The sequence below is a fragment of the Phocoena phocoena genome, chromosome 7, assembly GCF_963924675.1.
Source record: "Phocoena phocoena chromosome 7, mPhoPho1.1, whole genome shotgun sequence".
In the NCBI taxonomy this organism is placed as follows: domain Eukaryota; kingdom Metazoa; phylum Chordata; class Mammalia; order Artiodactyla; family Phocoenidae; genus Phocoena; species Phocoena phocoena.
Window position 1 is genome coordinate 6065506 of NC_089225.1, and position 27993 is coordinate 6093498.

At 44.5% G+C, this 27993-nt stretch overlaps 1 protein-coding gene across 1 annotated transcript in view; it reads left to right on the forward strand.

The window, feature by feature from the left end:
• Positions 1 to 11180: 11180 nt before the first annotated feature.
• Positions 11181 to 27993, forward strand: part of ERCC3 (ERCC excision repair 3, TFIIH core complex helicase subunit) — a 38136-nt gene continuing 21323 nt past the window's right edge. Inside the window, exons 1-10 of the mRNA XM_065880436.1 lie at positions 11181 to 11234; positions 11602 to 11807; positions 12484 to 12720; positions 14428 to 14477; positions 14907 to 15042; positions 15219 to 15383; positions 15849 to 16053; positions 17313 to 17627; positions 22707 to 22891; positions 25918 to 26120. Coding sequence (XP_065736508.1) covers positions 11207 to 11234; positions 11602 to 11807; positions 12484 to 12720; positions 14428 to 14477; positions 14907 to 15042; positions 15219 to 15383; positions 15849 to 16053; positions 17313 to 17627; positions 22707 to 22891; positions 25918 to 26120 — 1730 coding nt within the window. The 5' untranslated portion in view covers positions 11181 to 11206. The remainder of the gene's footprint in view (positions 11235 to 11601; positions 11808 to 12483; positions 12721 to 14427; positions 14478 to 14906; positions 15043 to 15218; positions 15384 to 15848; positions 16054 to 17312; positions 17628 to 22706; positions 22892 to 25917; positions 26121 to 27993) is intronic.

Below are 27993 nucleotides of genomic sequence, written 5' to 3' on the forward strand. Positions count from 1 at the left end.
CCTATCAAGGTTGACTTTTTTGCACATTTTTGGAAATGTTTAATTTGTACACTGATTTACTACTCTGACCAATAATTGTTGATGGGTGTATGAGCATCATGAATGCGTGCATTGAACTACTGTCTGTGTCTCTACGTTTAAACTTCTTTCAAGATGTAGCCGTCAGTAACTGCACTGCTATTACTGACTTAAATGGACTTTCTTGCTTTTACAAAGTATACATATCTATGGTTCTATCTTTGTTGAAGAACTCAGGAGTTCGACATCACTTTCTGATTTTATATGTATTCTGAAATCCATGACTAAGTGGAAAGTATGCTTGTAACTCTGTGTATCAGGGGATGTGTGTGTGGAGATGTCTTTTTCTGTCTGTAGGTACATGTATATATCCCAGTAATTTCTTATTTTCATTTCTACATTTTTATGAACTTGTTTTATAAGGGTACTGTTTAGTTAGAATAATTAAATATATATAAAGCTTTCTGAGAGATTATTTACTATATGAATATATTTTCAGCTGGCTGATCAAAAATATTTTTTTAGTTTTGTTTTTAACCATTCAAAATGTATTTGTATTTCCACAATTGGATGCAGATTTACTTAGATATCTATCAATTAAAATACTCTTGCAAAGAACAACATTGAATTCTCTCTGGGAATTCTATGAAATGCAAATTAAGAGAAAAAAATAGGTTTTAAGCAGTAGCAAAAACACTGTCCACTAAAACAGTCTTTGAATTCTCAGAACTATGAAAAAATGTGAGAAACTAAATTAATTTGAAGAGATGTCAAAGGTTTTTATATCTCCAGTTGCTGTTGGCCTGGCCTACTGTTGTTTTTGAATATTTCCTTTATTCTTCCCCAAAGATTTCAACTTTCAGTTTTTTTCTTACTGGGCAAGGTCAGACCTCATTCATAAAACAATATATTGACAAATTCTGATTCTCTGTAATTGACTATAAATTGGTTTAGAAATGTCCAAACATACATTGTGTCTTTATACCGTACTGTGTATTTTAAGTAACTGGCAGAAAAAGAATTGGGAATTAAAGTTCCAATCTGACAATGTTGTTGTGCTTAAGGAAAACCTTGTTTTTAATATGCGGTACCATGTAAAATTACTTATGTTAGGAATAAAGTCCACTGTTGAATGTCACTAAGCTTATTATGTTACAAGGAGCCGACATGATTAGAAAAACCTACCAGAAGCCAGATACAGCGTGGTGTGTGCCACATTTCATGCACATTTTGACTTTGTGTTCATTCAAAATTGTGCTTGTAAAAATGTATAAAATTTCTGAGTTTTACAGATTTTATGTACTTGTTTTTTCTTGCTGGTAAATAGCCTTTTTTTTTTAATCTAATGTGAAAGAAACCATGTTTATATTTTGTTAGTGATCAATGACTTTGTTTATATGGAAATTTGTATATTGTTGGCACCCATCTTTGTTTAGATTTATCGTGCATGAAGGCCTGCAATAATTAGCACAATGAAAATTGCTTTTTCTTACATGTTAGTTCATTTTTTGAAAGATTGTGGTGCAAAGGCTTACTCTAAGTAACCTTCGGGACTATGGAATGAATATAAATGAATGGCACTTTGAGTGTTAATAAAGCTGATATTTATTTCCACTGTGACTGTTCTGTCCAGATCTGTTCTTGGACACATTGCGCTCACGGTTGTCTTTCCTTTGCCTGAGCTGATCACTTCCTAGGAGACCAGTAATAGACCAACCTAGAAACACTGCAACTAAATCTTCCCAGGATACAAGTTTATAATGTTCTACCCAACATGCTCTGGCATATTTCTCTGGACACTTTGATTACCCAAATCAGAAATCAATGGTGATTAAAAACAAAGTCTGTTGTCAGAGGGTAAGGAATGGATGCTCCCACAGTATTGGAGATCATTTAAGTTAATGCCACATATAGAGCAGGGGTCCCCAACCCCTGGGCCACAGACCGGTACCGGTCTATGGCCTGTTAGAAACTGGGTCGCACAGCAGGAGGTGAGCAGCGGGTGAGCGAGTGAAGCTTCATCACCCCGTCGCTCGCATTACCGCCTGAACCATTCCCCCCGCCCCACTCCCCTGTCCGTGGAAAAATTGTCATCCATGAAACCGATCCCTGGTGCCAAAAAGGTTGGGGAACGCTGCAGAGGGCAACTTAGCAATGCAAATCAACAGTCTCAATCTTGTATATCCTCTGACACAGCAGTTTTGTATATAGGAATATGATTGCAGATGCGCTAAAATATATCCATAAAAGCTCAAAACTGAGGTTCTACATGTCCAACAAAGTACTACAACGGGGTGGCTTGTAACAGAAATTTACTGCCTCAGCTCTAGAAGCTGTAAGACCAAAATTAAGGTGCCAGCAGGGCCGTCCGTGCTCCCTCTGAAACCTGTAGGGGAGTCCTTCCTTACCTCTTCCTAGCTTCTGGTAGCCCCAGGCATTCCTTGCATGTGGCTGTAACTCCCGTCTCTACCTCCTGTGTTCGTGTGGTGGTCTCCCTCTGTGTGTTTCCCTTTTTGTAAATAAGGACACCAGTCATATTGGATCAGGGCCCACCCTACTGACCTCATTGTAACTTGATTACCTCTGTAAAGACTATATTTCCCAATAAGGCCACATTCTGAGCTACTGGAGATTAGGACTTCAAAATACCTTTTTGTGGGGAACACAAACCGATTACAGTCTGCCCTGTGGCCTCTGAAAATTCATATTTTTCCCAGGTACCGAATACTTCCACCCCAGCCCAACTTCCCCCAAAGTCTTAATCGTTCCAGTGTCAACTCTAAGTCCAGTATTTCATCTAAACCACATCAACTCAGATGTCATCATCTAAATTATCCAAATCAATTATGGGTAAGAGGTATGATTCATGCTGGAGCAAAATTCCTTTCCATCTGTGAACCTGTGAAACCAGACTGGTTATCTGCTTCCAAAGCACAGTGGTGGGGCAGGCAGAGAGGATAGACACGTTCATTCCAGAAGGGAGATGTCAGAAGGAAAAAAGGGACACAAGTCCCAAGCAGGTCTGAAATCTAGCAGGGCACATTTGATTAGATTTTAAGACTTGAGAAGAATCCTCACTGGCACCATGCCCTGTCTTAAGGAACCTACTGGGGTAGTTGCACTGCCCCCTCAGAACCAAGAAGGTGGCCCAGAGTCAGTGGACCTGCACCCTGGCCTGTCTCTTCTGGGCCTGTGGTGGCAACAGCAGCCCTGCTGGCATCTGAACTGCCCTCAAATCGTTCTTCCCTCTTCTTTAAGGATAACACATTTGCAGCTGAAAAGCTCTATCCTTTTCCTGCCTGTAGAATACCTGATGTCTACCAGCCTTTCTTCATTTTGTCCCATCTCTGTCCCCTTCCAAGTGGTCAGGGTTTTAGTTGATTGAATCCACAAGTCACAAGCCTAATCTCTTTAGCAAATGGTTGTCCAGCCACACCCTTGGTGTTTTCTTCAGAGCATCCTTTCTAGTTATTTGCCAAATGGATAGGCTGAGAACTTTCCAAATCTTCAAATTCTGGCTCCTTTTTGCTTAACAATTCCTTCTTCAATGTATCGTTTTCGTCTCACATTTAAACTTAGCAGCAAGGAGAAGCCAGGCCACACCTTCAACCTTTGCTTACAAATCTTCTCAGCTTATCCAAATCTTATCCAAGTTCATCACTTACAAGTTCTTCTTTCCACCCAACAGAAGCAGTTCAGCCAAATTCTCTGCCACTTTATAACAAGAATCATCTTTCCTTTAGTTTCCAATAACGTAATGCTCATTTCCATCTGAGCACTCAGCACAATCACCTTTAATGTCCATGTTTCTGCCACCCATCTCTTCAAGGCACTATAGGTTTCCTCTATCGTGCATTGCAAAATTCTAGCCTCTACCCATTACCTGATTTCAAAGACACGTCCACATTTTGGGGTATTTATTGCAGCACTTCCCTTTACCAAAATCTGTACTAGCCTAGGTTCTCAGAGAGGCAGAACTTCTGGGTCACAGTCTGGGGGCACAATTCCTTTTTCCTTCGGAAACTTCTCTTTGCTCTTAAGGCCTTCGACTGGTTGGATGGGACCTGCCCACATTATTGAGCAAATTCTGCTTTAGTTAAGTCTACTAATTGCAAATGCTCATTGCATCTAAAAAAAAAAAAAAGACCTTAGTAGCAACATCTAGACTGTGTTTGACCAAACAACTGGATACCATAGCCTAGACAATTGACGCATAAAATGAACCATAGCAGGGATTGAGCAAATAAATTGTAGTATATCTGTACAATGGAACTCTTCATCATGTATCATCGACTGAAAGAAAGCAAGTTACACAAGATGTATAGTTTGATCCCACTTTTTGTTTAAAAATAGCTAGAAAAAATATTGAGAGAATATATATGTCACTCAAGTGATGGTTATTACTTTACTTATCTGTAATTTAAAAACTTTTATGATAAATGTGGGTGTTTTTGTTTTGTACAAAATACTTTCCACCCTCCCAGCTTTACTGAGATGTAATTGACATAAAACATTGCATGTAAGTTTCAGATGTACAAAGTGTTGACTTGATACACTTACATATTGCAATATGATAACCACTGTAGCATTATCCATCACATAATTAGCATTTCCTTTTTTTGTGATGAGAAGGTAAAGATCTAGTCTCAGCAACTTCCAAGTATTTATTTATTACAGGTTGTTGTTTTTTTGATGTGGACCATTTTTAAAGTCTTTATTGAATTTGTTACAATAGTGCTTCTGTTTTATGTTTTTGGTTTTTTGGCCCTGAGGCATGTGGGATCTTAGCTCCCTGACCAGGGATCCAACACACCTCATCCCCTGCATTGGAAAGCGAAGTCTTAACCACTGGACCACCAGGGAAGTCCCCGTCTTACAAATATTTAATACAGTGTTATTAAGTATAATCACCATCCTGTACACTAGATCCCCAGAACTTATTCATCTTCTAACTGGAAGTTTTACTCTTTGATCAACATCTCCCCACTTCTTCCCACCCCCAACCCCTGGTAACCATCACTCTACTCTCTGTTTCTATGAGTTCAGAGTTTTTTAGATTCTGCATGTAAGTAATATCATACAGTATTTGTCACAAATGGCAGGATTTCCTTCTTTCTCACTGCCGCATAATATTCCATTGTATATTTAAACTGAATATTCTTTATCCATTCATCCATTGACAGACACTGAGGTTGTTTCCATACCTTGGCTATAGTGAATAATGCTGCAATAAACATGGGAGTGCAGACATCTCCTTGAGACCCTGTTTTTATTTCCTTTGGATATATATACCCAGAAGTGGGATTGCTGGATCATATGGTTGTTCTACTTTTAATTTTTTGAGGAACCTCCATACTGTTCTCCATAGTGACTGTATCAATTTACATTCCCACCAACAGTGTAGGAGGGTTCCCTTTTCTCCACACCCTCTCCAGCATTTGTTATTTGTAGACTTCTAAAAAAAAATTATTGGATTATAGTTGATTTATGACGTTGTGTTTGTTCCTACTGTACAACAAAATGAATCAGTTATACATATACCCACTTTTTTAGATTCTTTTCCCATATAGGTCATTACAGAGTACTCAGTAGAGTTCCCTGTGCTAGACAGTAGGTCCTTGTTAGTTATCTGTTTTACATATAGTAGTGTGTATGTGTCAATCCCAATATCCCAGTTATCCCTCCCCCTTGCCCCTTTCACCTCTGGTAACCATAAGTTTGTTTTTTTAAATTTGCACCTCTATATCTTTTTTGTAAATAAGTTCATTTGTACCCTTTTTTATTTTGTTTTTTTTTTTTTTTTTTTTTTGGCGGTACACGGGCCTCTCACTGTTGTGGCCTCTCCCGTTGCGGAGCACAGGCTCCGGACGCGCAGGCTCAGCGGCCATGGCTCACGGGCCCAGCCGCCTCGCGGCATGTGGGATCCTCCCGGACCGGGGCACGAACCCGCGTCCCCCGCATCGGCAGGCGGACTCTCAACCACTGCGCCACCAGGGAAGCCCTGTACCCTTTTTTAGATTCCAAATATAAGCAATATCTTATGACATTTATTTTTCTCTGTCTGACATTTCGCTCCGTATGACAATCTCTGGGTCCATCCATGTTGTTGCAAATGGCATTATTTCATTCTTTTTATGGCTGAGTAATATTCCACTGTATATATGTACCACATCTTCTTTATCCATTCCTCTCTTGATGGACATTTAGGTTGCTTTCATGTCTTGGTTATTGTAAATAGTGCTGCAATGAACGTTGGGGTGCATGTATCTTTTTGAATTATGGTTTTCTCTGAATATATACTCAGGAGTGGGATTGCTGGATGATATGGTACCTCTTTTTTCAGTTTTTAAGGAACCTCCATACTATCCTCCATAGTGGCTGTACAAATATACATTCCCACCAACAGTGCAAGAGGGTTCCCTTTTCTCCACACCCTCTCCAGCATTTATTGTTTGTAGAGTTTTTGATGATGGCCATTCTGACTGGTGTGAGGTGATATCCCATTGTAGTTTTGATTTGCATTTCTCTAGTAATTAGTGGTGTTGAGCATCTTTTCATGTGCCTCTCGGCCATCTGTAGATCTTCTTTGAAGAAATGTCTGTTTAGATCTTTTGCCCAGTTTTTGATTGGGTTATTTGGTTTTTTTTGATATTGAGCTACATGAGCTGTTTGTATATTTTGGAGATTGATCCCTTGTTGGCTGATTTCATTTGCAAATATTTTCTCCCATTCTATGGGTTGTCTTTTCATTTTGCTTATGGTTTCCTTTGCTGTGCAAAGGCTTTTAAGTTTAATTAGGTCCCATTTGTTTATTTTTGTTTTTATTTCCATTACTCTAGGAGGTGGACGAAAAAAGATCTTGCTGTGATTTATGTCATAGAGTGTTCTGCCTATGTTTTCCTCTAAGAGTTTTATAGTATCTGGTCTTACATTTAGATCTTTAATCCATTTTGAGTTTATTTTTGTGTATGTTGTTAGGTATTGTTCTAATTTCATTCCTTTACATGTAGCTGTCCAGTTTGCCCAGCACCACTTATTGAAGAGACTGTCTTTTCTCCATTGTATTTTCTTGCCTCCTTTGTCATACATTGGGTGACCGTAGGTGCGTGGGTTTATCTCTGGACTTTCTATCCTGTTCCATTGATCTAGATTTCTGGTTTTGTGCCAGTAAATTACTGTTGGAGAGGAGCGAGTGACCAAAGGAACCATAACTGATTTAATGAGCCATTCACAGTTTCACTGTAGCAGCCGTGCATACTTAGACAGGCATGGTTTAATCTTTGAGACAAGCATGTGCTACTGGCATGAGCAACCGGGTATGTTACTTGTAGACTTTTTAATGATGGCCATTCTGTGGTGTGAGGTGGTACCTCACTGTAGTTTTGATTTATATTTCTCTAATAATTAGTGATGTTGAGCGTTATTCATGTGCCTATTGGCCATCTGTATGTCTTCTTTAGAGAAGTGTCTATTTAGGTCTTCTGCCCATTTTCTGATTGGGTTGTTTGTTTTTTTGTTATTGACGGACACAGGAATCCCTTTCCTCCACATCCTTGCCAGCATTTTTTACACTTTGTCTTCTTGATAAGCCATTCTGACCTGTGTGAGGTGATATCTCACTGTGGTTTTTGATTTGCATTTCCTTGATGATTAGTGATGTTGAACATCTTTTCATGCATCCTTTGGCCATTTTTAGGTCTTCTTTGAAAAAAAGGCCTTTACAGTTCCTCTGCCCATTTTTAAATTGACATTCTTTTTGTATTGGGTTGTATGAGTTATTTATATTTTTTGGATATTAACCCCTTATCAGATATATGGTTTACAAATATTTTCTCCCATTCTGTAGGTTGCCTTTTCATTTTGTTGTTGTCCTTTTGCTGCACAGATTTTTACTTTGTTGTAGTCCCACTTATTTATTTTTGCCTTTGTTTCTTGTGCTTTTGGTGTCGTATCCAAAATGTTGCCAAGACCAATGTCAAGGAGCTGTTCCTTGTTTTTTTTTCTAAGAGTTATATGGTTTCATGTCTTTTATTTAAGTCTTTAATCCATTTTGAGTTAATTTTTGGGAGTGGTATAAGATAGGGGTTCAATTTCATTCTTCAGCATGTGGTTATCCAGTTTTCCCAACAAAATTTATTAACGAGACTAACCTTTCCCCATTGAGTATTCTTGTCAAGTATCAGTTCACAAAATATCTTCTTAATTATGAAAAGGTCAGATTAGTCATTCTTCCTCATCAAATCCTTCAGTAACATTAACCAGGTTTGGCAATTAGAGCTTAATCAAAAGCCATATGTTTAAGGCCATTATTTCTTTTCTCTCTCTCCTTTTTTTTGGCTGTGCCATGCGGCTTGCAGAATCTTAATTCCCCAACCAGGGATCGACCCTGTGCTCTGTGGAAGCGTGGAGTCCTAACCACCAGAAAGCCAGGGAATACCCAAGGCCATTATTTTTATTTCTTAGAATTTTCCTTAAAAAAATTCAAGATGTAGTTAGAGATTAATTGCCAATGATACTCATTGCAGAGCTATTTACAATGGGATAACCTGGAACTATTCCAATGCCACCAAATTAGGGTTTGACTAAATAATGATACTACCATACAACAGAAAATTAAGTAGTCCTTAAACATTCATTTTAGTGAGAGGTGAACAAAGCTTATGTTAGAAGGATATAAAATTATATGTCCAGGTGACATCTTCTTGGTATTAAAAATACCTACTCACAGGAAAAAAGCCTGAAAGAAAATAAACCAAAATATAGATAGCTAGGGGTAGTGTTATGTATGGTTTAAATAAGCTTCACCATGCTTTTCTCTGTTTTCCGAGATTTTCACACAGCATGCATTACTTTAATCAGAGGGAAAATATAAAAATGCAAAAGTCAGTTTTAACGGTGTGGTTCCTCCATTACCTGAGGAAGTGAAATTCATTTAGAGCAGGGAACAAAGCTTCAATTTACTGAAGGCCATTTAGCTGAGAGCTGATCTCTACATTGCAAATTTTGTGGCTGAGTCTTGGTCTCCAGTTTGCTCAGCTGATCAGCGGCATCTAACACAGTACATCACTCCCTCCACCTTGAAATGAAATGAATGAAAGGACTTCCAGGATTCCCAATTTTCCTATCTCACTTACTGTTCTTCAACTGGTTGCCCAATTCTCCATCTTCCAGCCTCTTCACTGTGAAATGTTCCCAGACGTTCTCTTTACCTACATTCATTCCCTAGGTAACTTCAATCAGTTCTGTAGATTCAATACCATAGATATAATGGCAATTCCCAAGCTTATATTTCTAGGTCCCTTGTTGGATGGAACTTCAGACTTCCATCCAACTGCCTGCTTGACACTTCCTTTGATCGTGTAATAGGCTACTTCTGTGAATTGCATCCTTCCCCAAATTCATACATTGAAGTCTTAACCCTCAATGTGACTGTATTTGAAGACAGAGCTTGTGAGGGGGTAATAAAAGTTAAATGAGGTCATAAGGGTGGGGCCCTAATCTGACAAAGCTGGTGCCCTTATGTGAAGAAAAGACACCAGAGAGCTTGCCCTTCCCTCAGTCCCCATGTGAGGACATAGCAAGAAGGTGGCTGGCTGTGAGCCAGGAAGAGAGCAGGACCTTCAACTTGGACTTCCAGCCTCCAGAATTGTGAGAAAATAAGTTTCACTGTTCAAGTCACATAGTCTGTGGTGTTTTGTTATGGCACTCGGACAGGCTAATGTAGCCACTCGTATTAAATACATCCAAAACCAGTGTTCAAATCCGTACTTTCCGAGGAGAGGACGCTGCCGAGTTCTGGGAGCCGCCCACACAGATTGTTTCCTTCAGGTGTTTCGAGGTCTGGGGAAAGGTGCAGTGCAGCAGGGACCCATACTTCCTGGAAGGACAGTGCAGATCTTGGCCAACGGTGAAATCGTGCAGGATGACGAACTCCGCGTGAGGACCGCTACGCAACCTTGCAGTAGCACCCCTTAACAGAGACTTTGAGTGGGGGTCCTGGCCCTCACCAGCAGCAGGCTGGGTGCTGCTCGGTCCCCCTTATTAAAAAAAAACCAAAAACCTGTACCTTCCCTGAGGTACATCATTTTTGCAATTGCTCAGATCAAAAACATTGCAGCTTTCCTTTATTCCTCTCTCTCACCTTCCATATCTAGTCAGCAAATCCTGTGCTATCTTCAAAATATATTCAGAATGGAACCACTGTTCATCACCTTTACCCCAACACCCTAATAAAGCCAGTTATTTCTCGACTGGAGCACTGCAATAGCTGCCCTTGACCTTGCAAAGTCCATCTTCAACACAGCAGCCAGTGCAGAGTGATCCTTTAATACGAAATCAGATTGTCATTTCTCTGCTCAAACCTCTCCAGTAGCTTCTCATTTCATAATAAAATCCAAAGTTTTTGCAATGACCTACACAGCTCTACATTAGTTGTTCTCAGATTTGAGCATCACAGTCTTCTGGAGGGCAGGATGGTTGCGCCTGCCTGCAAAATTTTATGACTTAGATATTTTGCGTTTGTGCCTTTCCCATCAGTTTTAACTAGTTTGCATATAATGTCGATGCAGCCAGGGGACCCCATTTTGAGAATCACTGCTCTCTATGTCCTGGACCGTCTCCCACCTCTTATAGCCATACTGCTCCCCCTCTCAGCTCCCCTTAAACGCCAAACCTGTGTCGGCCGGCCCCTAGACCCACACTGCTCCTTCCTTGTATTTACATAGGACATCATCTCACTTTCATGACCTTTTTCTCAAATAACACCCCTTCAGCGAGATATTCTGGGACAGCACTGCCTGCCATTCTGGGCTCTGTTTTATTTCTTCCTTAGAGCGCTTAACACATTTGTTTACGACCCACGTCTCTCTGTTCCAAGAGGCCAACGCCTTCGCTCTGTTCACTATCCTGCCCCAGGGGCAGGATAGTGAACAGTGCCTGAACGATCGTTAACAGGTACTGAAAAAATACTTCACTGACTAGGAGAAAAAATGGGGAGAAAGGGCCTGCAACCGGGTACAGTCAGCGGACCGCTCAGCTGCGGGTTCAACCACCAACGCCTCACCCGAGCGCCCAGAGGCGGGACTTCCTGTGAGGTGGCCTGAAGAACTTCCGGTGTGAACCGGAAGTTCCACAGAGAGCCGTCTCCGGGGTTCCTCGGCGGTACGGGTTGTTTGCTGCGGACGGCGACATGGGCAAAAGGGACCGGGCGGACCGCGGTGAGACGTGGCGTAGGCGCGTTTCGGGGCTGCCTGCACCTGCCGTCCCTATCATCCTGTGTGGTAGCTGCTCAGGGTTTCTCGGCGGCGGTCGACCCCAGAGTCGCTCGCCGTCGTCACATACTGTCCCGACAGGCCGCTGGGAGGGGGTGTGACCCCTGACCTCCGGGCAGCCCTGCCCCCTGGGCTGGGTGGGCAGCGTTTGAGGGAGAGGACGCCTGCAGGCGCGCAGTGGCTCTGGGCTAGGGGTGCTTGGCGCTGGGGAAGTGCGGCTGCAGCCAGGTTCCTCCGACCTGCGGCTAGTCGGTGCTGGGGGAACGCAAGGCTCCTGCGGGGCTCACTTCTGTGTCCGTGTTCGTATCTGCAGAGAAGAAGAAGTCCAAGAAGCGGCACTACGAGGATGAGGAAGACGATGAAGACGACGCCCCTGGGAACGACTCTCAGGAAGCGGTTCCCTCGGCGGCCGGGAAGCAGGTGGATGAGTCCAGCACCAAAGTGGATGAGTATGGAGCCAAGGACTACAGGCTGCAGATGCCACTGAAGGACGACCACACCTCCAGGCCCCTCTGGGTGGTAAGCACGCCTCAGCCGGGGCCGGGCCCAAGAGTGGGTGCGGCCCAAATCGGAACGCGGGATCGTGAGCTTTGCTTCAGAGCCCACTGGCAGCGAGCTTTCATTTTCATAGACAGTTTGAAACAGCCGAGATAGCAATGAGCATATGCTCGCACACATGTGCTGGCTAGACTTGGGCTTCCTTCCTCTCTAACCCCTCCTTTTGCTCCCCTTTCCCTCTCCAGTTCTGCCACATGTTTGGAAACAACTTTTATCTAAAGAATAAATGGCATTTATTATGTAACATTTTAATTCCCCGTTAAAAAAAAAACCTAATGAGACATATATTTGCTAGGCAGCTTTTTTGCTCAACTTGAAGTAATTAATGTTCTCCATTCATTTGAAATCTAGCCAGAAGGATAGCCAGGAAGGTGGGCTTTTCCTGTGAAGAATCGTGAGAGGCAGCTACTGACTTTGGAAACCTTTTCTTCTATTCTCTCTACTCCTTGTATCCGATTAAAGTAGCAGGACCCACAGTTGGCTGAAGATGTGCTTACAAAAATATTCCTGGTGTTGGCTAGCTTTAGATCACTTTCTGGGCAGCTTATCCTTTCTAGATCGTGATGTGGGAAAGAGTCTAATCGTCTCTGCAACTCATTAGTTTCCTTGTCTGCTGTGTCCATTTGGTGTTTCTCAGGCTCCTGATGGCCACATCTTCTTAGAAGCCTTCTCTCCAGTTTACAAATATGCTCAAGACTTCCTGGTGGCTATTGCAGAGCCGGTGTGCCGACCGACCCACGTGCATGAGTACAGACTAACTGCCTACTCCCTGTACGCGGCTGTCAGCGTTGGGCTGCAAACTAGTGACATCACTGAGTACCTCAGGAAGCTCAGCAAGACGGGAGTCCCTGATGGAATTATTCAGTTTATTAAGGCAAGTGGGGGCTAAGGCTGGCTCTTTTGCCCTCCTTCGTAACGTAGTGATAGTGGGGACAGGTGCTGTACATTGTTAACTTGTAGCAGTCATGAAAATGCCATTCAGATCCAGTGTGGGGAGCATAGTAACCGATTACCCCAGCTGCTACTCCTCTGGATCCAGCATTGTGTTTTGCTGAGGGCAGACTTCCCATGAGCTGCTCTTAGCCAGTGGGTGCTAACACAGCAGGGTTACTAATTCAGGCCCATTCTGGCCTGGGTTATTTGGGAGTATAGCCCGAAGTGAATGGTGTTACGGACTGAATTGTGCCCCCTCCAGAATTCGTGTGTTGAGGACCTAACCCGTAATGTGACTGTATTTGGGGTAAGGATATAATTAGAGTTAAACGTGGTTATAAGAGTGGGGTCCTTATAAGAAAAGACACCAGAAGGCGTGTGTGCTCCCTTTCTCTCTTCATTTGTACAAGGAAGACGTAATGTGAGCATAGAGCAAGAAGGTAGCCCCCTAGAAGCCAGGAAGAGAACATTCACTGGAAACGAAATGGCTGGCATCATGATCCTGGACTTCTAGAAATAAGTTTCTGTTGTTAAACAGCTCAGTCTGTGGTGTTCTATATGGTAACCTGAGCAAGTTAGTACAGATGATAAACTCCACCTAAGTTTGCATACCTGCACGAGACCGCTAGTCAACAACTTCCGTGAGGAAAAGTCAAAAAGGACTTCAAAGTTTGAAGTGGATAGGGTTCTATGTGACGAGCACTTGAACCTGCTTGGGTTTGTTCTGAGAGAGAGTAAATACCATTAAAAAGAGCTGGACAGTGGCTTTCGTTGTCCTCGGCTGATCTACAGGGAATTAGATTCAGACCCCCAGATCTGAAGTGGCAGAAGATGAGTGCCACAGGCATCCAGTACAGTAATGAAGCCAATCTCAGAGAAGCTGGCAGGAGCCCTGGAGAGAGTTCTCCTTTCTTCTGATGTGAAAGGGTGCCCTGGGAAAAGGGCTTGCACCTTGTAGAATGAGCCTATTTCAGTACCCTGGCTGTTCTCAGTCTTGGTTGGGAGCTGCCAGTGGGAATGTGGGTGTTGGTTAGTTGGCAGTGGTGGATGCAGAAGGGCAGCAGTGGAGGCGGCAGCAGCCTGAGATCTGGATTGTGAATTTTCGTGGCTACTGTATAATCTCTGCTGCATTCCATCCTAAAGATTTTTGGGAACCTGGAAGGATTTTCTGCCATCAAGAGGCGTACATCTAGTTGGGGAGATAGGAACATTGGTGAGGAGGCCAGAGGCTTCACAGTTAATTTACACAGCTCACAATTAGTGCACACATAACTACCAGCTTTGTGCTGGGATCTGTGGTAGTACTGGTACAATGAGATGAACTCCTGGATTAGGATGGGGCTCTGGGAATGGAGAAGAAAGGGAAAGAGAAAATAAAAGAAAGATTCTAAGCAGCATTTTTTAGATTAAGGGATGTGCATCAGAATTAGCCAGGCAAGAGGAAGGTTTTGCCCTCAAAAAGTAGGAGCTAATAGAAAAGCTCAATTTAGGCAGATCTGCCCCCTTTCGGGTTGCACGTTGGATTTTCCTAAAGTAAAATGAACTCTTCACTGGTTTGATAGGTAGTAAGATGTGCCCAGTAATGAACGAGTTCTCAGTGAGGTGCGTATTGCTAATTTTGCCTGTATGGTGTTGTCACTTGTTGCAGTTATGTACTGTCAGCTATGGGAAAGTCAAGCTGGTCCTGAAGCACAACAGGTAAGGGGTTCTGTGACAGGCCCATCCAAGGCACGTTCACCCTCTGCATGTCAGGTGGCAAGGAGCTAACACTTGTGGACTGTCTGCTCTGCACTAACACCTACTCCCCCGAGTAAGGGGCTAAAAGGAAAAAGTGAAGTGATGTGGCCAAAACCGGAAATTCATTCACTGATCACTGTATTCCCCTGAACAGTGGAGCTGGGGTTCAGATCCCTGCTAGTTTGTCTTCACAGTGGGGCTTTGCCTGCAACCCTCGTGTGCTATGTCATGGCAAGTAGCTCATATCTCAGATTTGGCAAAGGGTTGGGGGAGGGTGAGCGTGGAGAGAGGCCTTAGGCCGCTATCTCCAGATCATCTTATGAGTGAGCAGTGGAACCTTCTGAAAATGGTGTACTGGTCAGTATGCACCTCCTTCCTCCCTTCTTACAGGTACTTCGTTGAAAGTTCTCACCCTGATGTCATCCAGCATCTTCTCCAGGATCCCATGATCCGGGAATGCCGCCTGAGGAACTCTGAGGGGGAGGCAACCGAGCTCATCACAGAGACTTTCACAAGCAAATCTGCTGTATGTGGCCTCCTGGGTCACCCTTGGGGGTGGACGCATTTAGGATTTTAATTCTCTCAGGTGCTTTTAGGCCAGCATTTGCAGTCTAGTAGTCCTTGTTTTCTTGCAGCTTTGTTGCTCGGTAACAGTAGGGTTAAATGTTTTGTGCAAGTCCAGATCCTGCCTTTCTCTTTCAGATCGCTAAGAGTGCTGAAGGCAGCGGTGGGCCATCCACTTCCCGGGTGACAGATCCACAGGGTAAATCTGACATCCCCACGGACCTCTTTGACTTTTATGAGCAAATGGACAAGGACGAGGAGGAAGAAGAAGAGACACAGACAGTATCTTTTGAAGTCAAGCAGGTTAGTGAACGTACCCCTCCTGGTTGCTTCTCTAAGCCTGTGTCAGAAGCTGGTTCAGCCCTTCATGGACTGTTTGTAGCCTGTGTGAGAGGAAGGAATCCCCATCTGTCCCCAAATTTTGGTGTCTGTGCACTACAGCACCATTCTTCCTGATGGAGTTAGATCTGAGTGTCCTGTTCTTCAGGCTGGGGGGGTCAGTGTTCACAAGTTCCTGGGGAGATGTGAGAAGCAGTGCCTGGGGGGCATTTTTGGTGGCTGATTGGATTTAATTTTGTCCATGTCCTTAGTTTGGGGCCCTTAGTCTGTGCTTTAAGCTGGCTCTCATCAAGCAAGATCTGAAATTTGAAAGTCTAGCTGACCTTTTTTTTTTTTTTCTTTAAATCATTAGGCTCCTTAGAATGTGTGCTGTTCGTGAGCACACTTTGGAGTTAACAGGATTATAAAACCTTCATGCTCACTTTGCAGGAAATGATTGAGGAACTCCAGAAACGTTGCATCCACCTGGAGTACCCTCTGTTAGCAGAATACGACTTCCGGAATGATTCTGTCAACCCTGACATCAACATTGACCTGAAACCCACAGCTGTCCTTAGACCTTATCAGGAGAAGAGCTTGCGGAAGATGTTCGGGAATGGGCGCGCACGTTCCGGGGTCATCGTCCTTCCTTGCGGTGAGTGATGCCTGAGTGAAGAAGAGGGCTAGGCTGCTGTGTCCGGATCTGCCTTACGCTCTCGCTGAGGGCCTTCCTCTAAATGCCACCTGGTCAGGGAACAGCCAGTGTCACATGGCTCCCTGATTCGTGACTTGACGAATACTTGCGTGCCTGCTCTGTGCAGGGCCCTGGCCTCCACGCTGGGCGTGTGGTGGTGGATAGAACAGCTCTCCTGACCTCATGGAGCTCATTGTGGAGGGGCAGCTCAGGCAGTGAGCCAATCAGCTCAGCAGTGTATGCAGTCTTGGGCAGTGAGGAAGGGCGGTGCTGTGGGAAGGGCGAGTTTACATCCTGGGCTTAGAGCTCCTCACACTCAGTCTTGGAAGTTGTATGTGTTTGGAGGCTCCCTAGCACAGAGACTGCTTATTACAGTGTGCACATCCAAGAAGGGGCTGTGGCAGCCCCCTTGGCGCCCATCTAACATCATTTGTCCTAAGTCGTGTCAGGTCTGGCCTAGGTTCTTGGCCAGAGGTCACAGTAGGCTCAGCTGGTGGCCTACCCCATACTCAAGAAGGCAGACTCTCTAGGGGAGGGGCAGGCACCTTCAGTTTTTGGTTTTTTTTTAAAGCCTCGTGGGTTATTTTGATGCACACCCCTGGTAAAGGAAGAATTGCTGTTTCAAGGAATAGCTTGATTTTTAATCTTGATCTTCATACAGTAGGTGGTCGTAAACTCAGAAGCCCCTGGAGTTTCACCTTCCTCTGTCTTTGCCAGTAGCAGCGTACGTACCGCATTCCCAAGTGCTCAGCCCAGTTTGTTGTGTCATCATAGTAGCCGTCTTTTACTGAGTCCCTCCGGAGGTAGTCTGGGTGTTGGGCACGCTGTACCCCAGCAGCACTGCTGTCCCAGGGCCTTGGGTGACTTACCCCTCAGCTTTAGTTTTCCCATGTTTAAAATGGCAATAATAGGAGTGTCTCTCACCTATGGTTTATTTTGACAAATGTTGTTTTTCAACATTTAAATGAGATGCCTGTACAGTGCTTTAATAGGGCCTGGTGCTTGTGTCTTTTAATTCTCACGTTTGTGTGTGAAGTGTGTGTGCCTCCTTTTTCTAAAGAAGGAAACAGGTTTGGAGCAGTAAGCACCTCAACAGTGTCAGCTGTGAGGATTATTACAAATAATTTTGGCCAGATTGGTGGGCCGACAAGTCTTTCTGTCTGTCCCTGTCCCTCATTTCAACCCGGCCTTGGGTAGGATTGCCCGTTGATTTCTCATAGGTGCTGGGAAGTCCTTGGTTGGCGTGACAGCTGCGTGCACAGTCAGAAAACGCTGCCTGGTGCTGGGCAACTCAGCTGTGTCTGTGGAGCAGTGGAAAGCCCAGTTTAAGATGTGGTCCACCATCGACGACAGCCAGATCTGCCGCTTTACCTCCGACGCCAAGGACAAGCCCATAGGCTGCTCCATTGCCATCAGCACCTACTCCATGCTGGGCCACACCACCAAAAGGTCCTGGGAGGCCGAGCGGGTGATGGAGTGGCTCAAAACTCAGGAGTGGGGCCTCATGATCCTGGACGAAGTACACACCATACCAGGTAAGCAGGCTGAGAGCTGGGATGCCTACTCATCGTAGAGACAGATTGATTTCCATGAGCATGGGTGGGTGGGGTGGGGTGGGGCTTAGTGGTGGGTGGGTGTACACACTGGCAGCTTCCTTAATCACTGGCCCAGAGTAGTCATCTAGAAAGTGCTATTTTCTTCCATCCTCCCTCTCAACTGTTGCACCTCAGCTTACCCTTAACCCATTTTTTCTCTTTTCGGTCATGCAAAAACTAGACTGGGAGCACAAAAAAGTCCTTGCAATATTTGTTTTATTTGAGGACTAAAGTATTGTTCCTTAATATGTTACAGAAGTCCAAGTATTGCCGGCAGTCCTTTTAAACAGCCATATTGACATAATTTATAAACCGTAAAATCTACCCATCATAAGTATACGATTCAGGATTTTTAGTAAAATGGAGTTGGTGCGACCATCACCATGACCCAGTTTTAGAACATCGTCCTCATACTCACTTACCATCGGTGTTTTCATCCTTAGCCGCAGGCAGTCACTGAATTGCTTTCTGTTTCTAGAGACATGCCTTTTCTGGAAATATATTCACAGAATCACATAATATGTATTTTCTTTTATCTGACTTCTTTCACTTCACACAGTGGTTTACCCACGTTGTAATACGTACCAATGCTGTGTTCCTTTCATCACTGAATAGCATTCCAGGCAAACCTTTCTTTTTTTTTTTTAAAGAAGATGTTGGGGGTAGGAGTTTATTAATTAATTAATATTTTTGCTGTGTTGGGTCTTCGTTTCTGTGCGAGGGCTTCTCTAGTTGTGGCAAGCGGGGGCCACTCTTCATCGCGGTGCGCGGGCCTCTCACTATCACGCCCTCTCTTGTTGCGGAGCACAGGCTCCAGACGCGCAGGCTCAGTAGTTGTGGCTCACGGGCCTTGTTGCTCCGCGGCATGTGGGATCCTCCCAGACCAGGACTCGAACCCGTGTCCCCTGCATTAGCAGGCAGATTCTCAACCACTGCGCCACCAGGGAAACCCAGGCAAACCTTTCTTGATAAAACAAGTTAATGGGTAGCCCTGATCAATTACGAAGTGTAAATTAGAGATTACTCTGAAGTAAATGAAATCAGAGGCATTTTCACATAGAGTATTCAAAACATTGTCAAAATGGCCTCTCTATCTGTTTTTTTCTGTGTAATGAGGGCTCCTCCAACACCTCTGGATGTCTGAAAACACCGAGAGATGTTCACAGCAAGCCAGGTAGGGATGAGAGGGGTCTCTCGGGTAGAAGGAAGCAGTCCTGAAGTGGGGAAGTAGTACTTGCATGGCCTGACAATACTGTAGCCCTGCAGCTGGAGGGGAACGTGGAGGAGAGCGGTCAAGGCTGAGGTCGGAGAGGCTTTGGAGCCAATCCTGTAGGACCTGAAGGAGGTCTTTGGCTTGCACTCTGGGTGAGAAGCCATTTGAGGGATTTGAGCTGGGGGTGACATTATCTGACTTAAAGTTATAAAAATATCACCCTGGCTGCTGTGCTGAGAAGAGACTGCAGGAAGCAAGGGTGGAGAGCAGCTAGGTAGGTTAGTTGGTGGAATCCCAACATGAGGCTTGGACCAGTAAGAATAAAGGTAAACTGATTCTGGTTATGTTGTGAAAGTTAAGTGGGCTGGTTAGATGTGGTTCTGAAAGAAAGAGGAATCAAGGATGACTGTCAGCTTTTGGCCTGAGCCGTCAGAAGGGTGGAGTGGGTGTTGGGATGGGGAAGACTCTAGAAGGTGCAGGTTTGGAGAGAGAAGATCAGGAGTTAGGCCGTAGACATGTTAATTTGATTGCTGTTACAGTCAGGCAAAGGCAGAAATGTTAGAGAACGGGCAAAAGACACGAACAGATTTTCACTCAAGAGACTATACAGACGCCAGTAAGCACTTGAAAGATGTTCTGCAGCATTAGTCCCCAGGGAAATGCAGGTTAAAGCCACGATGAGATGCCACTACAGACCTATTAGAGTGGCTAAAATAAAAAATATTGACAGTACCAAGTACTGACAAGAGTGCAGATCAGCTGGAACTGTCATACGTGGCCAGAGGAAGTGCAAAATGTACAGTCACTCTGGGGAGGTTTGGCAGTTTATTAGAAAATTACCATATAGACCCAGCAGTCCCACTCTGGGCATCTATTCTAGAGAAATGAAAACTTAGGTTCACACAAAGACCTGTGCATGAATGTTTATAGAAGCAGCTCTGGTCGTAATCTCCGAAACCTAGAAAACAACGGAAATGACTGTCAGTGAGTGGCTGGATGGACAAGCTGGCCCCTCAACCGCTGGGACGCTCCGTGGAAAGGAGTCTCAGAGGCTTCGTGCTGAGTGAAATCAGCCAGTCCCAAGAGGTTACAGAGTGTGTGATGCCTTTGGTAGGACATTCTTGAAAAGACAAAACTGTAGTGACGGAGAACAGATGGGTGGGTGCCGGGGTGGGGCGGGGAGGGTATGACTGGACAGGGAGAGCGCGAGGCAGCTTTTGGGGTCATGGATTGGTTCGTCTCCCGAGTATGATGGTGGTGGCTACGCGAGTCCGCACACGTGTGAACGTGTGTAGACACTCTCACCCACCCAGCCTCAGAATTGCAGTTTACTGTGTGATATTTAAAAACTAAACCAAGAGAAAGAAGAAACCTTTAAGGAGGGGGTTGGTATTGGGTCTGACTGGATTGGGAATTGGTGATCTAGAGAAACATGTTTTATAAACGACTTTGGAATTGCTTTATAGCAGTTTAGTTGAAGGCTGTGTTTGAAGCGTGGGGATGTTTGAGGCCTTCTGCCGGAGGATATATTTAGCATACGTTGGTGTTCCTCTTTAACTTGGGCCCCAGGTCTTAGAGGGTGGCAGCCAGGCTTGGGATTGGTTATCTGGTGATGAGGATATAGAGGTGTACCCCACACAGTTCACTAAGTGTGTCTGTCTCTCCTCTGGTTCATTGGAGCAGTTTGCCTCTGTTTAGGTAGAAGAGTGAAACCAAACTGCTCTAAAGGATTTTGCGTTCAGGCCTTGTAAGCCCTATGGCCATGCTCACTGGGCCAGAGAGCAGATGTTAAATAGGGAATTCTAGCCAATCAGAGTAAGATTCTGCCATAAACATTTACCACTTGGACTAGGTAGAATGGTAAATCTTTGAGATTTATCCCAGAAGATAAAGATTGTTGTGTTCTTTTATAGATCTTCCAAAAGGAGGCCTATTAAGTCATTATATTAATAAGAAATTCTTATTACAGTACTTGCATATATTAGGTGTTTCCTGCATGCAAGGCACTGTGCCACTTTTATTATTTTAACAAGTATTTATTGAGAACCCATGAAGTACCAGGCACTCTGCTTGGCACCGGAGACAAAGTGGGAGAGACAGAGAATCACACAAATAAATGTCAAATGACAACCGCGACATAATGTCTGGTGAAACAAGCCGCACGTGCAAAGTGCGTACTGTGATTCCATTTACGTGAACTTCAGACCGGAGGCCGACCTCCTCTCTGATGACTAAAGTTGGATCGGGGTTCCCTTGAGGGAGAGTGCTGGTATTGACCAGAGGGGTCAGAGGCGAGACTTCTGGGCGCTGAGGACACTCCCATCATCTGGGTGGTTCCACAGGTATGTACCTGTGTAAAAATTCATGGAGCCATGCACATCGTTGTATGTGAGTTCTTCCCCCGTGACAGCTGTTACGGCTGTGAGAGAACGTAGCAGTGGGACGTGACTCGTTTGCAGGGCCGATGCCTCGGGGAAGGCTTGTTTCTGGCTGCAGAGTGTCCAGGCAGGGTCCCCGCGTTGTGCTCCCCTCGGGTTGATGCAGTCCCCGGGCCGCCCCAATGCTGCCTCCCTGGAGCCCACAGTAGCTTGGGGTTTCCACTGCCTTGGCTGCCATGTCCTTCTGACGTGGGGAACCTGGTCTGGGGTCCTTGGCTGCCCTTTTTTGGAGCCAGCACAGCCATTGGACATAAGCCTGACCCTGGTTTTTTGTTTGTTTGTTTTCCAGGGGTGTGTGCAAGCTGTGTTAGGCTTCAGTGTGTGAAACCGTGAGACCTGGGCACTTACTGGGGTTAGACAGCCCTTTGTTATTTTACTGTTCTTATGTTTTTGGTTTGTATTTTGGTGACGTCTGCCCTTCTTTCCCTCGGATTGTTAGGTCTATTTCTTTTTTTTTTTTAATCCGGCCGTGCCACGGTGGCTTGTGGATCTCAGTTCCCCGACCAGGGATTGAACCCCGGCCCCTGGCCGTGAAAGCATGGAGTCCTTACCACTGGACAGCCAGGGAATTCCCAGGTCTATTTCTGAAGTGTCACTAACCTTGCCTTTAATTGGATATAAGTAAGCATGACTTCAACATTTTTACCTTTCTTCATAGTGTTAAGAGTTTTTAAAAGGTGAGCCTGTGGAAACCTATAAATTGAGTTTTTAAAAATGAATATCTTGTACCCTTTTAGTGTTTATTTAATTTAATTTGATACCTCAGAAAGAATGATAACATTCAAGCGAAAGGAAGGCAAAGGACGTTGCTGGTTGACAAGAGTGAATGTAATTGGAAGAGTGTAGAGAGGGATGTTTCCTAAGGTGGGAGAGGTGCCTGGGGTTTCATCTCTCCCTTGTTTCTTCCTGGTTTCTGGGAGGGTGGTGGGAAGCGGAGCTCCTTTCATTCTTCTGGTCCTCCAGATACCCCACCGTCTTCCCGGTAACTGAGGTACAGGCCTCAGGGTGAACCAATTCCTTGCATGATTCAGAGCTCAGTGGCATTTTAAGTGTAGGTCATGTTTCAGATTGCCGTTTGTGCTCTTGATAGCCGAGCTGTTGTGAGGGGAGTGCTGGGGTTCCCTAGCTTAGGGCTTCCTCCAGGTCATCTCCCTCTCTTGTTCTCCTTTTCACCCTTCTTTTGGACAGGTCTAAAAGTGGAGATTAAGCATTCGCACCTAATCATTCTTGTCTAGAGCCAGGTTCCTGTGATCCAGAAGCCCGGGGGTCAGCCGTACAGTGTCCCGGGCCAGTATTAGGTCGAGGCTGTCTTTGGTACTTTGAGCGTTTAAAAAAGTGACAGCGTGAATGCGCCGATTGTTTCCCCAGCCAAGATGTTCCGACGGGTGCTCACCATTGTGCAGGCCCACTGCAAACTGGGCTTGACCGCAACACTCGTCCGGGAAGATGACAAAATTGTCGACTTAAATTTTCTGATTGGGCCCAAGCTCTATGAAGCCAACTGGATGGAGCTGCAGAACAACGGCTACATCGCCAAAGTCCAGTGCGCTGAGGTAGCTGTCCCCTTCCTGGCACGGTCCCTGGGGGAGGGAAATGGATCAGGTCGATTCCTCGTGGGCAGGTACCCAGGTCAGGACCTGAGCAAAAGTGCTGCTGCCTCGTGCAGTACCCTCAGCCCCCCGTGGGGTGGGCAGTCTGCCGCGATTTCACAGATGTGTGAAGCAGAATCACTCGTCCACGGGCACACAGGAAGTGGTCAGGTCAGGAGGCTGATCCAGGCTGGCTTGGCGTTTCGTCCTCTTTGGGAATGAGCACCTCAGGCTACTCCTGCCCACCCTCACCCCGGAGGGATTCTTGCTGGTCCTGCGTGGGCAAACCCACAGGCCACCCCCAGTACCAAAGCCTGTTGGTTTTGATGCCCCCAGAAGGCACATGTGACCTTGATTATTTTATTTCTAAGAACCCATTTTCCCTATATTCTGTGATGAATACCTGCACAGGTATGTGTTTAAAATACATGTTCAAAGAAAGGTAAGTCTTCTCAGAAGGAACAGCAACAGAAATCCTTTCTGGCACCTTAAAATGACTGTCACTCAGTGGCTAGAGTAGGGTGGGCTGTGTCCTCAGAGGGCAGACATGGGCCTTTCGGGTGAAGGTGAGTGTGAGGAAGCTGTGCAGGTGGACTTGCTCTGTCGAGAAGCTTCCTTACCCTTTGGTTACATCTTCGTAATCAGCACCCACCTTACACAGCATTGTCAGAACTTTTGAGGCGCCTGTTCCTCTCTAGTTGCATCTCCCCTCCCCCTGCCAGGGTAACCGCTGTCTTGGAGCTTAGGTTTGTCATCTTGCTTTTCTTTATTATTTTACTTCCTATGTATAATTCCCAAAACATTCATTGTTTAGCTTTGCCTTTTAAAAAATCTTTATGTATATGCAAATAGAATCAGGTTATATGTGTTCTTGTATGACTTCTGTCTTTTGCTTAGTATTTTTTTCTTTGCATAATGCATTATTTTTTTAATGAGACATGTAGCTGTAGTTTATTAGTTTTAATTCTTCTGTAGTATTCCATTGGACAAATATACCACAATTTGATAGCTAATGGAATATTACACAGAAGTAAAAATAAAATCGTTTCTAACGTCGACAGATGTTTGGGTTGCTAAGTTGTTTTTTTTCACAGCCTTGTCGAGGTCTAGTTTATGTTCCATAACATTCATCTGTTGTTAGAAAATAGTGTGATTTATAACTTCTGTGGTTTTAGTAAATGTAAAGAGTTGTGCAGCTACGCCCCCAATCCAGTTTCAGAGCATCTCCCCCATCCCCAAAAGTTCCCTTGTGCCCATTAGCAAGGCCCTGCTTCTAGTCCCAACCCTAGGCGGACACTGTCTCTGAATTTGGAGCTGTTTTTTTGTTGTTATGACAGTATTGCTGCATGTATTTTTTGTACCTGTTTCCTGTGTCAGACGTTTCCTAAAGCAGTGTTCACACTGTGGACTGTGACCACGTAGTAGATGGTGACATCACTTCGGTGCGTCATGATCAGGATAGAGTAGAATCTACCAGAATGCATTATATGTATTAAAGGTATATATTGTTTCCTAAGACTGTGTTTGTGTGTGGGAGTGTTTAGTTTATGACATAAACTGGTCCAAGTTTGAAGGCCACTGCTGTGGCAGGTGCACCTAGAAGTAGCATTGCCTGGGTCAAGGGCTTTCCGGATGCTCACTTCACTAGTCATGTGGAAAACTCTGTTTCCCAAAGTGGTTGCACCAGTTAGCACTCTCGTCCAGGGTGAGTGAGCTAGCTCCACATCTCCAGCACCTAATATGGAAATGTCTTCTTTTAATTTTTACAGACCTGATTAAGTGTGAAATGGTATCTTTTTATGGTCTTAACTTGTGTTTTCCTGTTTACTGATGACGTTGAGTATCTTTTCGTACGTTCATTGGCCACTTGTGTTTCATATTCTGGGAAATGCATGATTTTAAAGATTTTACTGTGAAAAAAGAATTGCTTTGGTTATGAAGAACTAGAAATTCTAAAGGGGTCATAATAGGATATGTCCCAGAGAGAATCAGAAAAGGTAACGACAGCAAAACTTAGATTTGAGCTCAGCACAGAGTTTGACACATAACCGTGTCAGCTAATTCTGCAGTGGTGGCAGCATGAAGAAGTGGTCTGTGGCAATCACACAGAAGTGGCGCTGGTCGCAACCAAAACCTCAGTCTGCCAGTGTAGGCTATGGCTTGTTCCAGTGCAAAGCTCCTGGAGGGTCTGTACACAGCCTTGAGACCTTTAGTCATGGCACTTCAGTGTACTTGCCCGAGCTTCCTTTAGTTTGTCAACAGCCAAGCACAGGGCTTAGCAGAGAGGAGGCCCTCAGGAATGTTACTGTCATTCTTATTTAGATGCTCAAATTGTCTCAGATGTGACCAGTGGGACTACATTCAAGCTAGTTTCTATGACCATTTGACATGTTCCCATCAGACTTTGAGCACTTCCTTGCTTTCTGGCACAGTAAGATATTTCCGGCTCATCTGGTACTTTCCCTGTCCTGGCCCTGGAATCAGCCATTTCACCATGGAGCCCTTTTAGCAGAGAATGTAATTTAAAAGCCAAGATCTGGGTGCTGGTGTGTTCATTACTCCTGGGATGTCATTGCTAGGCTAACCCAACAGGCAGAGCTGGCAAGTGTGTGTGCAGTTCTCTGTAGCAGTGCTGTGTGTGGAGGTGTGATCTAAACGGGAGGGATTGTTTACACCACTGGCTGGGAATCTGATTTTCTTCACTTGGAGCTGGTGTGAGAATAATTCCCTGGATATTGATGCCTTTTAAAATCTCTGTTATTAACATGTGAGAGTATCCTGGTTCAACACTGGGTATTAGGTTTTGTTTTGTGGTGTGTGTGTGTGTGTGTGTGTGTGTGTGTGTGTGTGTGTGTGTTTACAATATTATTGAGATATAATTCACATACCATTGGTTGTGTCTTGATTTGTTTTAAAGCTAATTTGCTGAAGTTCCCGGTTGTATGATGCTTAAACTTGCATACTGACCCCTGATTCTTATTGTATCACAGGTTTGGTGCCCGATGTCTCCTGAGTTTTACCGGGAGTATGTGGCAATCAAAACCAAGAAACGAATCTTGCTGTACACCATGAACCCCAACAAATTCAGAGCTTGCCAGTTTCTGATCAAGTTTCATGAAAGGAGGAATGACAAGATTATTGTTTTTGCTGACAACGTGTTTGCTCTGAAGGAATATGCCATTCGACTGAACAAGTAAGAATTGGAAAGTTAGAGTAGCCTCCAAAGCCAGTTCAACTTCCCCATGTGACAGTATAGAAAGTGCCTGTTTTCTTCTCGAAGATCTCAGGAACTTCTTAGTATCTAAAGGTCTAGTTCTGTGGTCCCAGGGACCAGGTGAGACAAAAGGGCAAGTGGTCAGTCATTGGTTAGAGTGCGTGGGAGTGGGGGCCTGGTCACTCTGAGCTGAGGGAGCGGGGGCTAGAGTTGTGATGATGTGGAGCTGGGCTCCAAAGGGGGCACGGCTTGGCATCTGCAGTTTCAGGTTCAATGGGTGCTCTGGCCAGAGATGAGATCACACTGTATTTGGTCAGGGGCCAGGAAGGCAAGGTTTGGCCCAGCATCTAGAAAGAACTTCTTAGGAAACACCGACCAGGGTCCTCCTTAGCCTACAGCCCCACCCAGATATTGTGTTTAAAACCTGGCTGTTGAAAATTTCCTGCCAAGATAGGAGGAAGAGGCCTGTGCTTCTGTGCACAGTGATGCAGGGCTTCAGGTGCTGTGAGTGGAGCAGAAGGCAAGGTCCCCTGAGAAGATAAGCCTTCATTCGTTATGTGATGGGTAGGGATGCAGAGGGAAGGGTGGGTACAGAACAGTTTCTCTTCACAAACTGTGATTTAATCACCACATGAGGTCATTGTACTATTCTCATTTTACAGATGAGAAAACTGAGACATAGAAGGATTAAATTGCTGAATTTTCTAAAATCATACCTTTTTTTTAAGCATTTTTATTGGAGTATAATTGCTTTACAATGGTGTGTTAGTTTCTGCTGTATAAAAAAGTGAATCAGATATACATATACATATTACCCCATATCCCCTCCCTCTTGTGTCTCCCTCCCACCCTCCCTATCCCACCCCTCTAGGTGGTCACAAAGCACTGAGCTGATCTCCCTGTGCTATGCTGCTGCTTCCCACTAGCTATCTATTTTACATTTGGTAGTGTATATATGTCCATGACAAGCTCTCACTTCGTCCCAGCTTACCCTTCCCCTCTTCGTGTCCTCAATCCATTCTCTATTTCTGCGTCTTTATTCCTGTCCTCCCCCTAGGTTGTTCAGAACCATTTTTTTTAGATAACATATATATGTGTTAGCATATGGTATTTGTTTTTCTCTTTCTGACTTACTTCACTCTGTATGACAGATTCTAGGTCCATTCACCTCACTACAAATAACTCAATTTCGTTTCTTTTTATGGCTGAGTAATATTCCATTGTATATATGTGCCACATCTTCTTTATCCATTCATCTGTCGATGGACACTTAGGTTGCTTCCATGTCCTGGCTATTGTAAGTAGAGCTGCAATGAACATCGTGGTGCGTGACTCTTTTTGACTTATGTTTTTCTTAGGGTATATGCCCAGTAGTGGGATTGCTGGGTGGTATGGTAGTTCTATTTTTAGTTTTTTAAGGAACCTCCATAATGTTCTCCATAGTGGCTGTATCAATTTACATTCCCATCAATAGTGCAAGAGGGTTCCCTTTTCTCCACACCCTCTCCAGCATTTATTGTTTGTAGAGTTTTTGATGATGGCCATTCTGACTGGTGTGAGATGATACCTCATTGTACTTTTGATTTGCATTTCTCTAATGATTAGTGATGTTGAGCATCCTTTCATGTGTTTGTTGGCAATCTGTATATCTTCTTTGGAGAAATGTCTATTTAGGTCTTCTGCCCATTTTTGGATTGGGTTGTTTGATTTTCTGATATTGAGCTGTATGAGCTGCTTGTAAATTTTGGAGCTTAATCCTTTGTCAGTTGCTTCATTTGCAAATATTTTCTCCCATTCTGAGGGTTGTCTTTTCGTCTTGTTTATATTTTCCTCTGCTGTGCAAAAGCTTTAA